General features: G+C 34.7%; 2 protein-coding genes across 5 annotated transcripts; one reads left to right on the plus strand and one right to left on the minus strand.

Annotated features, from left to right (window-relative positions):
- Nucleotides 1-2,357: 2,357 nt before the first annotated feature.
- On the plus strand, nt 2,358-7,042 carry LOC120341061 (uncharacterized). The gene is made up of 5 exons (XM_039409492.2): nt 2,358-2,523; nt 2,888-3,015; nt 4,629-4,659; nt 5,322-5,438; nt 5,963-7,042. Exons 1-5 carry the CDS (start codon nt 2,409-2,411, stop codon nt 6,280-6,282), a joined length of 711 nt encoding a protein of 236 aa, XP_039265426.2. The 5' UTR covers nt 2,358-2,408; the 3' UTR covers nt 6,283-7,042.
- Nucleotides 7,043-7,170: 128 nt separating this feature from the next.
- On the minus strand, nt 7,171-15,835 carry LOC120341044 (dnaJ homolog subfamily A member 3, mitochondrial-like). 4 transcript variants are annotated; one of them, XM_078119933.1, is made up of 12 exons: nt 15,678-15,835; nt 14,198-14,346; nt 12,655-12,738; nt 12,152-12,358; nt 11,650-11,802; nt 11,153-11,300; nt 10,295-10,359; nt 9,876-10,004; nt 9,558-9,673; nt 9,053-9,171; nt 8,273-8,306; nt 7,171-8,140 (listed from the first exon to the last, which is right to left on the minus strand). In XM_078119933.1, the coding sequence occupies exons 1-12, from the start codon at nt 15,781-15,783 to the stop codon at nt 7,975-7,977; spliced, it is 1,476 nt and encodes a 491-aa protein (XP_077976059.1). In that variant the 5' UTR covers nt 15,784-15,835; the 3' UTR covers nt 7,171-7,974. The 4 variants fall into 4 exon arrangements, with proteins under 4 accessions (XP_077976059.1, XP_039265404.2, XP_039265408.2 ...); XM_039409470.2 differs by lacking the exon at nt 8,273-8,306 and having other exon boundaries at nt 7,171-8,135; XM_039409474.2 differs by lacking the exon at nt 8,273-8,306 and having other exon boundaries at nt 7,997-8,135; nt 9,044-9,171.
- Nucleotides 15,836-17,715: the final 1,880 nt, after the last annotated feature.

Genomic DNA, 17,715 nt, shown 5'->3' on the forward strand with positions numbered 1-17,715 from the left:
TTGGGTTCTTCTCCCCGACTGTGGCCCGCGAGACACCCTCAAAAGTTTTGCGGTCTGACAACCCCGCAACCTTGGCCCACCCTGATCTACATGATATTTTTTGAAAAAAGTTCTCATGCCTACATATATTTATATTGAGGTTTAAGGCGATATTTGAAATAGAAAAATAAGCAAAAATTTATTTCAACCGGGCCAATATTGAGGTCTGAAGCGTCTGACCAATTACATTACCATTGGATTAAACACTGAAGCTAAACACTAAAATACGTCTATAGATATTTTTGGTGCACTTTTCCTAGGTGCCCCAAGCACGTGCTCTTGATTATCTAGTCGGATTTTTTTGTAGAAAGCCCTCTTCACTAATGCGAACTGTGAGCTTTGAGAAAAACGCTGTGTTTCAAAACTTACCGTACTCACGGTCAAAGCTGACGGGAATTAAACTTAATCTGGGTCGGTTTTGTGGTTGAAAATGAACGTGAGTGTGAATGCCCGCGGATGTGAATGTACGTGGCCGAGAATGTCCATAAGTGATAATATCCATTTGTGCCGACTGTAATCGACTCACTGTTAGAAAATAATGGGAAGTTGCCATGCTTAACAATAATTATAGATTTTTTTGCATTACATCTGACTCTGTTAAATTGTAGTAGCCACGGCCTGGAGTTACAGGGTCCAGGGTCCGCGTTATTTGGGTTTGTATGAGTTAGTATTTGTGATCAAGTAACTTTAATGTAGCTGTTCAATATTTTTGAATTTTCCATACGACTTTAATATAGTTATTTCCTATTGTATTACGTGTTCTTTATTTGTTCCACTGTTATATGAAGCTTTAGATGACTAGATCTTACATTCTGTTTTTCACTCGCTGTCATTGAGCTCAAATATTACGCCTTAACTTTTATATGTTATTTATCAATGTGCATCGACATACCACTGTGGTTATAACCCCGTTTTCGATGATCCCTTTTTTCGCGTGAAGAAATTTACGTTTTCCACAATCTAAACCCGACACGTATAAAAAATTGAATATATAATTCTGAAATTTTGGTACTGAAACGTATAGAGATAATTTTAATTCTGCATAAGAATCCTCATGAAATGAGACGTGTTACAGCATCATGTTGTTATGGTTCCATTACATTTGAACCCACGACAATTGCACCTGCATATTATTGCACTTATGGAGAAATTTCTTTGTTTTACGGATATTTAAACCCACACTGACCCTAAACCATGGGTTTTAGCACCCGCATATGGATTGAACCCGCGGATATACACATCGGTTCAAATGTACGGTCATTAACTCACATTATTAACCAACATCCCAATTCGAATTTTCAAAAACATCTAATTCATTCAATTCTAAGGCACACAAATATATTTTTTTATTCAATACACTATTCCTTCTACGACTCACATACGGCAATAAGTCTTGCATACCTAATTTTTTAAAACATGCCCTGATTTAAAATAACAATGGGATTTTATTTGTGCTTGAAAACAATGATTTCAATCTGTACTAATCAGTGTATTTCACATGTTTATTTATATTCATTCTGAAAAATTTTCTGGTCGGTCTATTTAAAAAATTAGGCTTGACTTTACTATAAAGTGGGTTTACAACCACAAAAGTATAAACGTAATTAAAATATGATTGGTGCATCTGACCACGATTTTCAGCGTCAACTGTTTCGACAGTCATTGTGTATCGCCATTTCCTTTTCACAAGTTGACATATGAGACGTCGGAGAAGTTAAGAGGGATAGTTTCAAATTGGCATAATCGATACAGGTTCGATGAAATATGCGTATCGGACAACGAAATTAAAATTGATTACCTAATTTCGTTATCGGTCAGGTTTTATATTATACATCAAATACAAACTTTCCTAATATGGATTGATTGTCCTGTACAAGCATTTATCTCTCCTAACATAAATATAAAAAAAAAAGCAATTAATCATATTTATTTTTGTTTGAATATGATATATAATTGTAACCTAATAATTTACTGTACTCAGTTATGGATTACCTGTACGCACGGAGGTTATAATCGTGGAAGGTCACGATTTAATTTAGCTGAAACGGAAATGTCATATTTTTATCTATATTTATGATATATATATCATCTGGCAAGCTACTATAGCATGATTACGGAATGACTTTGTGAGAATGTTTGTATGCGCTGATATAGTTAACGGCAGGTTATTTCACATTGCAAATGTTATAGAATTGAGATTATCATATTATTCAGCATTGTTACTATTTCGTTCCTATATTAGTTTTATGCATAAAGTTCTTTCAAAATAATTTGTTCTCGTCGATTTCACAGATAATTAAATACGTTTAGATGCGGTTTACATATACCAATTTTAATGTAATTCCTTTGTGAAATATAGATAGCGTAAGATGAATTTTGATAATGGAAACGATTCTAACGTTTTACCTGTTGAAAACGAATATGAGACCAACATCATGGACACTGATGATACATCAAATTATCAACAAGAAACAATGAACCAAAGTGAGCTGGAATATATCGTCGTTAAGTCTGTAAAAAACGTATTTTAGTTTCTCTATCTTGCATGCTGTTATCGAATGTGGAAAATGCCGGAGATAAAGTCCCAATCAGCTTATCATTCCACCTCGGTGTAATAATCTGAATATTCCGAGCACATCTTGAAGAATGACTATTCCAAATTCATCAAACCCACACATGTAAACAGCTTATCTCGTACGTACTTGGTTTCAGGCAAAAGTGTAACATACAAATACTATTGTCAACTTACAAAACCAGACTGTCTAACTACCACACCAAGGCCAATACGTAATACCTATTATAACTACTATCTACTATTAACTATTATAACTATTATCATCTTTTGCAGATCGTACAAAACCTCTATCGCCTCTCGGATGCGAAGTGAAAAAGAAGAAAAGATTCATCTGCGTCTTCACAATTTTCTTGCTGGTCGATATTCTCATCACTGCAATTTGCTTAGTATTTGTGATGCAGGTAGGATAAAAATCAAACATCGCTTACAAATCAATGTTGATTACAAAATTGTCTTTGGCTATATTTAATATAACGGAACGGATACAACCGAGGAGTTGACTATTAAATTGAACTCATCGAGTTTCGCATCGTTTATTAAATTTCTTACGTCCGTGACGCTACGGCCCCCATTTTCGTAGCTTTCACGATACACCAGCCCTTCAAACCTTCACTTTTAAAAGGCCCTATATTTCACTTTCATGTGATTGTGCTTTTGGCTGTGATCAAAAGTTTTCGAAACATAATAATATGTTGAATAAGCAATCGAGTTTACGTCTGTTCCGTTCCTGTTTATGATCAATATAATTATGCTATCGTAAACGTTATTGAGTAATATAATATTTATGTGCTTTTAGATTAGATATATATCCCTTATTGCACTTTTATACGTCTTCAGTAAACTGGGCTCAGAATAAAAGGAAAGCTATGATTCTCCAACTGAAACTCGAAAGTTTTCAAATTCCACTTTTTTGTATTTTTGTTAAGGCATGTGGCTTGTACCAAGTAAGTTGTTAAAAAAATATAGGATCAACTCACCAGCTATAGGATTTATCATATTACACGAAAAAAGTCCAATAAAACGACTCGAAAACGTTTTGTTTATCGATCTGTCTGTTGCTAAAATTATATTATATATGTTATTAGAACCAGAAAACAATTGACCGAAACTAATCGAAAATCAATAAATATCAGTGAATTTCGATCAAATACCGGTATCAGTCAACTTGCACCAGATTTTCCACAATGTGTGAACATGGTGGACTTGAAGGTGAATGTCTCGTCATATTTTGAAATAACTGTACTCTAAAAACACGAGTTCTTCCATAGATAGGCATCACCACCATATATGATTGTAAAAAACTCAACGGAAACAATTCAGTATGATTCCCGTAATATTTTATATGTATACCAAAATATCCAATCTCTAGCAGGTTGATCTTCGATATCATGTGTTTTGTTTATCACAGCAGGTGACCTGTAAAACATTTTTCAAGTATTTTTGGACACGCATACACCACTGATCATTGATTATTGGCGCCATTAATATAAATACATTATACCGTTTCCAATGGTTCAAGTGCTTTTCCACTTCGAAGTAAATGTGGTCAAGTCCATGATACTTGTCAATTATGTTGTATGATATGCGTTTCGATTCATTAGATTGATTGTACACCAAAATAGGTCATGTTAGATACTAATCGTCAATATATAATGTCAGCAAACAGTTATCCTCCAGACTTGTACCGCGGGTACACACATGAAAATATCCGAATGAGCCCAGTTATATATTTACTTAATTATTCTGAAACTAATTTTATATTCGTAATCAAAACTCACCCTCGATAGAAGGTATATTATCACATGGCCACCTCAACATGTATGGGATTATTACTAAGCATCGAATCCGTTTGTAAAGTTTGTAGTGACCTTCAGATCTTCTTGGTTCGGGGACTGTTTCCATTATTCAAGGGCGATGAAACATAATTTGATTTCTGTCTCTCATTTCTTCTACATAAACAATCATTCTCGTGATATTGCATAGTTGAAGAAATAATTAATATTATATATTTCAGGGGAAAGCGGGGGAAATTAATGAAGTTCGAGGTAATTATGGTTTTTGTGTATATAGGAAATAAACTAGACGAATCAAATTTTATTTTGAACTCCGCCCTGGTACACAGTGACAACAGGCAACTTCAAATGAGATTTAAACATGCAACAAAAAAGTACATACCTGACCAATCTCACCATAGAACATAGAATATAAGTGAAAACATACGATGGGATACTTCCTACTTGTGCGTAAATTTTACAAGAATAAACACCAGAACTGTTATTATAAAGTTCCTTCAAGGTCTTACATTGTCCTCCAAACGTAAAAATATAACACACGGGTGGTGTATGCATTTTATACTAAACCTAAACAGACATAATTAATCACAGAATGCAAAACAAGCCGATGAGAAATACTCCTTTCACACAAACTTAATTGACCAAAAATGTTTCCAGCGCTGAAACTTACCAATAAATGTAATGATTATTCAAATATTGTTTTATTCTTTCATGTTATTTAGATATTCTAAGGCTAAGCTGTTCATGCGAATAAAATACTAAACCTGCGAATTTTCATTTCCTATTTTTAATATTTTATTTTCGAATTGATTTATTTGTTTTTGCTTTCAAAAGGCACCTCATTGCTGTTATTAGAAACTATTCGCTCTACTTTTGCTTGGATTTCAATATAACATTAGCTATTCTGTTATCAGCAGATTACGCAGCCTATACAAACATATCAGAATTAAGAAGTGAACTTCCATCAGAATGGGGAAATATTTCTGATACGAAATTGCTCAACAAATTCGAAAGAATTTCTCATAAAATTGGTGGGTAGTCATTAATTTAAAAAATAAGTTTAGCTTGTGATATGTTTGCAAAGTGAAAATTGAGTCAGAATATATCTTTGATTGGTTTTTACAACTAGTGATGGCTTGTAGCTAATAAAAAGATTGTTTATATAATTTGATATTTAAATTTTGTTGATTGGATATAATATTGAAAATTGTAATCCATATGACTCCACTCACGGTTTTCAATTATTGCACACGCGCTAACAGAAAGTTACTATTTTACGCTTTTGCAACAGCTTTGGACAAATTGAGCAATTGCCTAGTTACCTGATTATAAATAGAGCACAACACCACCTCGAAAGAACAGAACTTGGTCTCTGCATTGTAGAGTTTGCACATCAAATATATGACTGAGTAGACTTGTACACGATAAATATCGACTGCTTTTGACATAAACTTATCACATAAAACACGGCCAGCGAAGGTGATTTGTGTGCGATGATATATAAATTATACGTGTTCAAAATGTAGTCGCTAAACAGCCTTATTCAATATTTTAGATCATAAGAGGAAAGTTCGTCTCGCCGGCGGAACAACAGAAAAAGAAGGGCGTGTGGAAATTTTGTACATGGGTGAATGGGGAACCGTTTGCGACGATACTTGGGGTACAAAAGAAGCTCAGGTTATCTGTGAAATGTTGGATTTCTCTGAGGCATTAGAGGCTCCGACAAACGCACGTTTTGGACCCGGAAGGGGTCGCATTTGGCTTGATCAAGTTAATTGCGGTGGAATAGAGACCAGTATTGGTGACTGTCTACACGAAAGTTGGGGACATCACAACTGTAGGCATGACGAGGACGCATCGGTCATTTGTGAATAAAAACTAACTCTTGATGAACCAAGTATTCTGTTTTCGATTTCGAAAAGACTGCCAGATTAAAAATAATTCTATCATATTTATTGCATGAAATCTTGTATTGCTGTTTCAGTTTCGGAATATCAGAACCCATATGCTCGTAGTGCCCAGAAATTTTGCGTTTCTGTGAAATAGGTTCTTGACACTGAGCATAACATTTCACGAAAAGTTCAACACAGAAAAACTCAGAACTATAAGACTACCAGTCTCAAAGGATGTGAATCAAGATGACGGACACCGGAACGTACGGTAGTATGTGAACCAGGTTAGGCTATATTTTCAGGTACAAATACTGCAGAAGTCACTTGGCTGGTTCCCGAACTCGTAATATAACTAAAATAAGAAGTATTGGAATAAAATTATGGCCTAACCCTAACCTTGTACACATACTACGTTCCGGTGTCCGGCATCTTGGTTCACGCACTTCGGGAGGATCGAAGCTCCAACTTCTGTAAGTGTTGAATTATCCTCCGATACATTAACGCAGCTAAACTCCACTGCGAATGCCAGCTTAATGTTCCATTGCGGTCCAAGAACATGTACACGACGTAAAAAAAGGTATTGCCCGATTTTGCATCGTGTCTCTATTTTATTGTGTTCTTTTGGCGGTTTTTGTTGGACGGGCACACTAGTACGTTTTTACCTTATTTATTAAATTATGCCAGTCCTCCAGGTCCTCTGCATTTTGTTTGTCCGTTTGTTGTTTTGTTTCTTTCAGAGTGACCAAAATAAATCGATTGATTGATTTACACACAACTACCCGCGTACCCGGTAGGAAATTCATTCTCGTTCGAAGCACTGTTCACCTATTCAGCCCACATTCAATATGCTTCCAATCATGAAACGCAAACATGCACTCAATAATTTATTCAAATTTTGCAAAACAAGGCAAATATAATCATGCAGACAGATGGCATAACACATATATGTAATATTCAAATGCTGCTAGCTAACATGGTGACAATGTTCAATAAAACCAAGTCAGGCAGACGCCGATCACAGCAAACAATTCGAGAGAAGAAATTCATAAAACTATAAGTTGCAATAATTCAATCTGAACAATAGGGTATCAGTTTGAAAGAAAATATGTCGAAATACATTACATAGAAACTAGTAATGATTTACTTTTATCAGTTTCAAGGTGAAATCTAAACATCCAAAAATAACTTTCCGTTACATTCCCTGGTGGGTTAAGGAGATCAGGGTTTTGACTTCTTTCTGCATTTAAAAAGTACATTAATTGGAGCAGATGGTTGAATAAAAATACTGTTCTATTCTACTGCGAATGTATTTAAGTTAAGAGTCAAACACACAACATTTGCAAGCCGGTAAACATTGATGCAAAATGAACGTTGTTCCAAAATGAAATTAGCCTCGCCCTTCATATAAAATTATATTGTTATGGGACGTGTTCGCTTGCTCGTTCGTTCAAAACCATTATCACAATTATGGCTTATAACCACAAATAATTTTGACCTCTTAAAAAAATTCGTGTAATGTACTTTTTCCAATACGTTGAGAATATGAAATCAAAACATTTGATGGCATAAGACAATAAGACAACAGTGCATTTAAAATCGGAGCCATTCAGTTAGAACTCAATAAATATGAAGAGAAATAATTGCCTAGTTAATATAATAATGCCAGAGTCTATTTTTAACCAAAAACAAAGTTTTTTATTCTGCTCCACCAACTGCCGCCTCCCCCCTTCAAGTTAGAGTTCGAATCAGATTTTTTATACTCTGTATCCTTTTCTTTTATAGTTTGATTTGAATCTTCTGGATCAGTTTCATCTTGAATTCTGGTTTGATAAGTTTCTGCATGAAACATAAAATTCATAAGAACCGTTTTTTTGTTTACACTAAAATATCCGAGGGATATCATATAGGCGAGCAATTTGGTGCAGCAGATATAATCATCTTATTCTACGTGAAAATGATTGGATGGAAGAGTCTGTCTCACAGAACTCATATATTGTGATTTACTGACTGATGTCATGTTAAAAAAAAAGAAATTTATTATCAGAAAAGAAAATCTGATACTGAAGTATGCCTAAGAAGTATTGCAGACGAATCAGGAGAGCCATTTTTTATCACGTAAGGAATTTGATCACATATACATTGAAATGCTAAATAGATTTAATCTTTACTGATTGTATATGCACGGGGACAATTTTTCTTTGGACTAAACTTCTATTAACATCACTAAATTTTTAAATTGATTGGATTTTTCTGTGAAAGCAATGGTTTTGTGTTACTACTACCTGAGGTACCATGTTTCCACAAAAATAAGACATACCCTGAAAATAAGACCTAGTGAATAACGCGACCTATTCATTTTTTTTGACCTAGTCAATAGCAAGAAATCTCTCCTACACGTTTTGAATGATTAATAATCTATGTTTTGCAGTTATTTTGAATAAAAACGTGTTATTTATAAGTAAATGGATATCGGCTCTCATCTTTTGTATGTTTGAAAATCTCGTAATTCTCTACTTTGTAATTTTATTTTAGTTAAATGAAATTTTAAGACATCCCCCGGAAATAGGCCCTGGTGCTATTTTTAGGAAACGCAGTATCTATGCTGGCATCACAAAAAAAGATTTCCAATTCGAAGCCAATTCTCATCCGCACCAGAGCTAAAATAAATTGGGTAGAAATGCAAGCTGGAAAATTCTGTTCTTCAAAACATAATAGTTTTTCTAGAAGTGACATTACTATATTACCGTACTAACTTTTTTTCCTCTTCTTTGTTCGTTCATCAGAACCTTCTTCGTAATCAATAGATTTGCTACCTCCATTTTTCTCTCCCGCAAATTCTCTAATTAATTCTTTTTGTCTTTCTGTCAATGTTCTAAAAAGTAAATTATTCATAGTTGAATAGGACTTATACAAACTCAAATAAAATTATGATAAAACAAGCATATCTGTGTTTTTTCAACAAGCTGTTTTCTTCCAAACAGACAAAGACAAGTTTATATTTTTGTTTTAAATATGTGTATTAAGTATTCAGCCGACAGACAAGTCAAAAAATACCAAATGAAACATGAATAAAATGTAGTGCTTATCATAAGATCTCAATTTGAGCTTCGAAAAATTTGGCATTACTGATACAAATTATTGTTTCAGGTTTTGGATAAATAAAAACCAATTTTGAAATATCAAGATGAAGCCAATATTGAATATTACAGGAAACTTCTAAATACTAAAGTTGTATGAAACAGACCCTATAACTCTTACTTTGGTGCCTCAATTTTGGCATGAACAAAATGATCCCCGAAACCGTAACTGTTTATCTTCTTTATGCCTTTTCCAGGATATTTAAAAGTATGATGAGAAGATGTTAACTCAGGAATCTTTAAAATATATAATAAAGTATTGGAACAAGTATTTGATAAAAAAATTCAGTGGGCCAATGCATCATATATAACAATCTCGTCAATCTGTACTATGAATTGAATTGATCCCTATATTATTTTATTCCATTCACTTAAATATTACTGAAAGAAGCACATGCTATTTTTTCAAGGGCCTGTCAAATACAAAATTGCAACATACTTTAACATTTATTTCACTGTGAATTCCTGGCACACAAACTGAGTCCCCAAGAATTGCTTGAGAAATTGAAATTTTAACATCTGAATGAACATCTGCTCCTTGACGACGAAATATAGGACTTGGGGCAACCTAAAAACAAATGAAACAATATCATTATGATTCAAACAAATGAAAATATCAATAATGCGGTATGTATATATATGACTGAAATTTACCGGCGCTGTGCACAATGATTCAACTATATTTACACCACAGGTTAAATATTTCTAGTTTAAACACACTGCTGTAGGCATTTATGTATGTCTGTGAGCCGAACTGTATATTCAGTCTTGTTTGGAACAACACCTCATGGAAAAACAACAGTTAACTTATAGATGAATATGACGATAAAAAAAATCTATAAAAACATTCAAACATACCCGAAATGTTATAAAAACTTCTCTTGTGCCAACCTGCATACGAACAGTTTGATTATTTTCAACTCCTAAAAAAAGATGTTAGTTACTGAGTTAGACTTAGAAAATTTGATTCTAATGCTGTGAATGCACTTGGAAAAATATAACCTCTGAAAACTATGCAAAATTTTTTAGCGCTCAAATATAATGTAATTCCTTATAATTCATTAACATCATTATACTCGCTTCAGACATATTTTGGTCAATAAAAAAATTTCTTCAACGATGGATGCTAAATCATGAAAGGTTTCAATAATCTAAAGCAGGATGTGCAACCTGCGGCCCACAAGGAAAACTTGTGTGGCCCGCGAAGAAGCGCCATTTTTTTAATGGCGTGCAGCCCGCGAGTTTTTAAAATAATCTAGTAGGCCTATGCGTGAGTAATTTTGATTCCTTTTGAGTTGCAATGCCTATACCTGAGCTTGTGCAAAGCGAACAACAAGATCAATAACCAAAATTTGATGTGCGTACTAGAGAGCAGCCGGCGGTTTTTATACAGTTTTTTGTATCTGGCTCTTGTGTATTAGAGGCTGCACACCAATGATCTACAGGATCAGCGTACTGCCAGGTAATGTTCATAATTTACTTTTATATTTAAGCGAATTTATAATGTTAATAATGATACTGTAGTTTTAAAAAAATAACCTGATTTCATAGTTTTGCCTATATTTTTATTTGTCTTCTACTAGTGAAATTAAATGACAAGCAATGGAAGAAAACAAAGAATGCGACATATATGCATTTCACAAAATATTATTTTACCAATCAATGTATGGAAATCTCTATTTACTTTATCAAAAGTAAAAACACAGCAGATTATACCTGCAGGAACAGGAACAGTGACTGTTTTAGTCTGCATTACTTGACCTTTGCTTTCACACATTCCACATGGGAAAGTGATTAGCTTTCCCGTTCCTCCACATTTTCGACAGGTAGACCGCATGACAAAAGGACCAGATACTACTTGTTCCTGGCAAATAAAATAAAATTATGTAGTGTAGTACAATTTTAATCCAATGACAATATTCGGTACTCCCGTAGTGTGTGTACCAGGTTAGGGTCAGACCATAATTTTGTTCCAATTTTCCTTATTTTAGTTCTATTATGAGTTTGGGGACTGTCTGTGTTAGCCAAGTGAATATACCCCCTGCCCATAGGCTTCCGTCCCTTTACACAACTTGATGTAATGTGGGCCAACAAAATTAGTTACCTTCATATTGGTACACACACTGGAGCACCCAATATTCAAATCACCAAGATATGGTTAACTATTGCAAATAAGTAGTCGCAAATAATTACTATCAAAAAATGTCTTATACCATGCCGGATCCACCACAATATCCGCATCTTGAAACTTTACTGCCTGGTTCATTTCCTTCTCCCTTACATCTTGGGCATGTATCCATTAATTTCAATGATATTGTTTTATTTGCACCACGAGCAGCTTCTGTGAACTTCAGATCCAATGTGACCTAAATTAAAATATTCTTATTAAAGCAGGCAGCAATACTTTAAAACTCTTTTCAAACAATCAACTTTTCAGCAGAATGCTAAAGTCTGTGAAGGCAATGCCATCAACACACAACAAAGAACTATAATTTGTATTATGAATGTATTCATGTTGCATTAAAGTCTAATTACGATTAAAGTTTTTTTGCTGAAAAAAAGAAAAGTTATATCTAAATATTTTGATAATATTAATATGCTCCAAATTTTTCGTTGAAGAAGCGAGCAAGAATAATTCACATAGAAAGTGACAATTCTTGAGACTTGTATTCCAATTATGTAGCCTATACCCGCTTTTCTGTATCGCAATATTACCTCAGTGGGAGCATATTCTCGAAACTCCTGAAACCCTGAACCTCCCTGCCCTCGACCAGTAAAATCACCAAATATTTTGCGGAAGAGTTCTTCTGGGTCGACATGCTGGCCACCGAATCCGCCACCTGGCCAACCCTGTTGCTGTCCTCCAAAACCAGTTGTACCTAATGTATCATATTGCCTCCTTTTGTTGTCATCACTGAGAATCTAAAATAAATAAAAACGAAATGGATAAGTTATCATTTTTTTGTAACATAATATTTGTATAGGCAACTGCTACTAGTATATTTGTAACATCACAAAAGTGGACCTAAAACATTCTCCACTATATAATGTGGTCAAATACATTTTTTTTCCAACATATTATCATTAGAAAATATATGCAGTACATCATTTCACAGTATCTTTTATATATCGAATTAAAGAAAGGAGCCAATGGTTCACACTTTCTTTCAAAGCAGATGTTACAGAATGGTATACAGCACATATATATTATGTGTTACCTCATATGCTTCTGCAACTTCTGCAAATTTTTGTTGGGTTTCCTTGTCTCCTTTGTTTGTGTCAGGATGATATTTTTTTGCTAACTGAAATATAGAAATATATGAGCATATTATCCATATTCATAAAACAAGAACAGTTACTTTGTCAGTGGTTCCCAACCAGGGACCCATTGCCCCAAAGGAGCTACAACACTATAAGTGCTAAAAACCTCTGAAAAAGGGCCACAAGGGATAGGTTGGGAACCCCCATATGCATTTAGAGCAGCGGTTCCCAAACTATGGGTCACAAAAGGAATCTTAGTGGGTCGTGAAAAGATGTAGAAAGCTTTGATTAATTATACTGGTTATTAGGATCGGTGGCGACTCGAATACGTGAATCTTCGAAAAAACAAAAGAAATTATATTGAATTTAAATTCTAATCTGTCAAAGTTTCCTTTTTTTACGATCTTCTCAAAAGAACAAAAATTTGCCACACAAAGAATGACCATGTGGCTTTTTTCTGCATAGCAGTTTTGTACTCTGTACAACACTTCTTACCGTGTTTCCCCGAAATTCAGACAGGATTTAGATTTATTTCCTTTTGAAGAATAACACTATGTTTTTTTTTGGAAGAGGTCTTTTGAGTTCATTTATCAAAAATAAAATTACATTGTAGAAAATCACGAGATTTTTTAATAAACATTATACAAAAACCGACATTCATTGTTTTTATTTGTATTTCCTATTTAAAAATCAAGTGACAAATATCATAATTGTGATTGTGACATCACACAATCTTGAATAGTGGTGCAATCTTCAACTTACCTTAGGTCATTGTACCTTTCCTCTCCCACACATTTTAAATTCATTTTAAGGGTTAAGTTTATTTAAAATCACTTTTAAAATTCAAATTAGGTCTTATTTTCAGGCCAGGTCTTATTTTCGAGGAAAACACGGCAGTTTTACGATGATTAGCCATTGCTGTGTTCTGTGTTATGTCATAAAAAAATTTAAATGGGTCGCCATAAGCTGTGGTAATAAATAGTGGGTCGCAACTCTGAAAAGTTTGGGAACCACTGATTTAGAGCATAAGTGGGTGAGGTTTTCGAACCTGGGACCAAAAATGTGACTATAAATTTACACTTTATAAACAATATTTACAGTGTTACAAAAGCAGAAGTGGAAAATAATAAGCCTCGTACCAAAACTAAATTTAATTGCAATTCAAACAAACTCATTGAGCTATTTTTTGGCTAAAACGTTAAAATTTTGTTTTAGTTTGGCTGTGGCAGCATCAGTTGGACCAGATTGAATTATCCAGCGAAGTTTGCCAATGTCAGATTTAGAGAAAATTACGGTATATGTTGGTTATACCTATTGCTGTTGCACAAAATTAAATATATTTCATATAATCCCATGCCTATCTCGTTGAATAAGGGTCTGTGCAAGTAGCCACTGATATGTGAGCGTTTTTGGAAAAAATCACCTACACACTTTATCACACCCTGGGTAAAGTTTGAATTCCATTCAATTCAGATATGCCAAAAATATGTTAATACAAACCTCATAATAAGCTTTCTTTATTTCTTTATGTGATGCATTTCGTGGTATATTTAATATTTTATAATAATCTTTTTGTGCGAGAATAGGAGAAGAAGTGTGGAAAGAACTTGAGTTTGGATTCACAACCATAAAACATGATTTTGTAGCACCTGAAAAAAATTCCAACATCTGACTTAATATACTAAAATAACCTTAATATACAGCTAGAGCAGGCCTGCACAACTCAAATTACCACGAGGGCCACAAGCATAAATCTGAAGTCCCGGCGGGCCGCAAACTTTGCCACATACATATTTCACAAGATGAACTACAAATCAAAATAATTTTGTAAAACACTTAAATTAAATGAACACTTTCATTACTGGGGAGCTTAAAAATATGAAGAATCTTATTTTCTTCATCTACCTTGAAAACCCACCCTTCATTTTCAATACTTCTTTTGTATTAGAATTAGGTATTGTGTGTTGCAGTATAAACTGACAGCAGAAAAATATTTTACTCGGGTTCAGTTTTGTAAAATCGTCCCAAATATATGTATGACAATTTATTTAGTCATATGTATCATTATTGGATATTTCCATTGTATGCTAGACTAGACAAACAATCCGTTTAGTAGCAATAGATTCTCCTGTGTTGTACTTTTTGACTGTTAAATTACAGATTTCTACAAAATCTGTTTTAATCCAATTTATTTGAAATTTTACAGTAAATAGCATTATGTTTTGTGCGAGAATTTCTGCACCATTCATAAAAAAGGTATTGTTTTTTAAGTTCAAAATTCGAATCAAAAGAAAACTTCAGTTTTATAAACTGCTAGTAAAAAATAATGGGGTTAATAATAGGTTGCTAATATGCACTAATGGGTGTGAGATTGTATACCGATATTGTTTTAATAAGCGTGATCCAGTCTGAATACTGAGATATCTAAATCAGGGTTTCCCAAACTGGGAAGCGAGGGATCGAGCGACGAATTTTAGGGGTCACGAAGGGCTCACCAATTTCACACAAAGTTCGATATTCATCGAAACTAGTGCAAAACATAAATCTCACGATTTTGAAATATGATCGGAGTAGCGGCGGGCTTGCATAACAATGCCGGCTTGAAGTGGCGTGTTTCCAAATCACCCGCGGGCCGCACAGAAGTATCAAGCGAGCCGCATGCGGCCCGCGGGCCGTATGTTGTGGAGGCCTGAGCTAGAGTCACAAGTAAATTTGTGATAGGAATGATTTTTTATTTAGCTGCCCAGATTTTAGGTTTATACAATTAACAAATGGTGAAGTTTCACATTTCAACACAGCATTGTCACTCAATTCATAATACTTCCTTTACAGATTTATCATAATACTTTTCGAAAGAAAACAGTCAAAAGTATGGCTACTACAGTCTGACAGTACGGTACTAAAATAAAATTGAAACAATCAATACAACCATTAATACAGTATTATGTGAAAAATATAATGAATGTAAAACAAAACTGACCAAGAATTTGTCTATTTATTGGTATGACTTTCATTGCTGTTCCAAATCCAGCTCCACTGGCAGTGCAAAGGCGAAATATCATTTTGCTTGATCTGAAGAATGACATTCTGAACTTGAACACAGACTATCTCTATAATGATTAGTATATAATATTCTGAAAAACATTCAAATATAGTTTTACATTAGATGTGTAGCATTAAAAATAGCAATGATTATACATAAACCGTTTTTTCATCATTATACTCTCCACATGCACACATGATCCAAACCTACGTCTATGTCCATGTGCGTACTACACAGCACGACAACGGTTGTGCGCAGTGGATTATGAGAGTGACGTCAGAAGTCTATAAATGCGCCTGCTGCGTTCCATGGACCTTTCCCCGAGCATCGACTTCCTTGTTTACTCCGTGACATTGGCCAATCAGCAAGATGCAAAAAGTGACGTAACAATGTTCCCTATTCGCATTCGCTCAGACACTTTTCTCACTCAGACAGATTTTCAAGCGTGGTCGTAAACATTACTTCGTTTCCGTGTTTTTGAACTCTATTCGTTAGTTTCAAGTTGTGTTTTTGATACTTAAATATAAATCAGATAATTCAATGATCACTTTGTCTTACTAGGAGTTTTAATTTATTTACAGTAATAAAACATTAGTGTAGAAATAGCTGTGATAGACTAGGCTAAAATTCTTTACCGGTACTTTCAAAAAACAGATCGTTGTATGCGACGAATCATAATGATGATTTGAAACACATTCTTCTTTTTACAGGCGCCAACTCGCAAAAGCACTCTTAAAATAGCCCCGAAAATTTTCAATGATAATGTATAGGAAAAAATTTTAGTGGTTCAAAGGTCGGGGAAAGATCCATTCAGTCACTTTGACAGTATTCAACCACGGAACCAAATGTCTTACATAATCGCCCTCCCTCAGCACTGATTCTTTCGGATTGTCTCCACGCTCTTAGAAGTATGGAATGTTTCATTAATTCATCTCACCATCTGGTTGCGCGAATAATTTATACACTTAATAATTTGAGAAAAGAAGGTAATAATGTCAAATACGTTTGGATGTACCGGGTACCCCGGTCAGGCGAAATGTTACAGAAATACATTTGTGTTAGTGTGCAGCAATGCTCTTGAATCAAATAGTACAGTCATCTTTATTCTTACCAGAGCATCCTTGCCTTACGTACACGCATACGGATCCACTTCCACATACCCCTAATGATAGTTGCGAAAATTATGTTTTAGTTTTGCCGCGGGACTCACATTAAATAGCATGTGACGGTTCCATTATCTTTGAACCCGCGTACATTTGAACCCGTACATCTGAACCCGTAATTTGAACCCAGAACAATTGCACCTGTATACTATTGCACCTATGGACATTTGCACCTACGGACATTTGAACCCATACATTTCCACCCATGGATTTTAGCACCCGCATATAGATTGAACCCGCGTACATTTGAACCCGTGTACGTTTGCACCCGCGTACATTTGAACCCATGTACATTTGCACCCGCGGACATTTGAACCCGTGTACGTTTGCACCCGCGGACATTTGAACCCATGTACATTTGCACCTGCGGACATTTGAACCCATGTACATTTGAACCCACGAACATTTGCACCCGCGGACATTTGAACCCATGTACATTTGAACCCACGAACATTTGCACCCGCGGACATTTGAACCCATGTATATTTCCACCCACAGACATTTGAACCCACGTATATTTGAACCCGCGTACATTTGAACCCACGGACATTTGAACCCGCGTATATTTGAACCAACGTATATTATATTTGAACTCGCGTACATTTGAACCCACGCACATTTTCACAAAAAATGTTTGCCCCAACAGCAATTTCCAGTCGCAAATAATTTTCATGTTACAGGCGCAAGCTCAATATATATTCTAAATTTCAACACTATTTCATTTGTAGTTAGTTTTGGTGTATATGCATTTACCCGCTTCTACGAAGCAAGCATTTTTGAGTGTCATTGTAGTCCCTAGTCCGAGGGATAAA

This window comes from Styela clava, chromosome 14 (genome assembly GCF_964204865.1).
Source record: "Styela clava chromosome 14, kaStyClav1.hap1.2, whole genome shotgun sequence".
Classification (NCBI taxonomy): Eukaryota; Metazoa; Chordata; class Ascidiacea; order Stolidobranchia; family Styelidae; genus Styela; species Styela clava.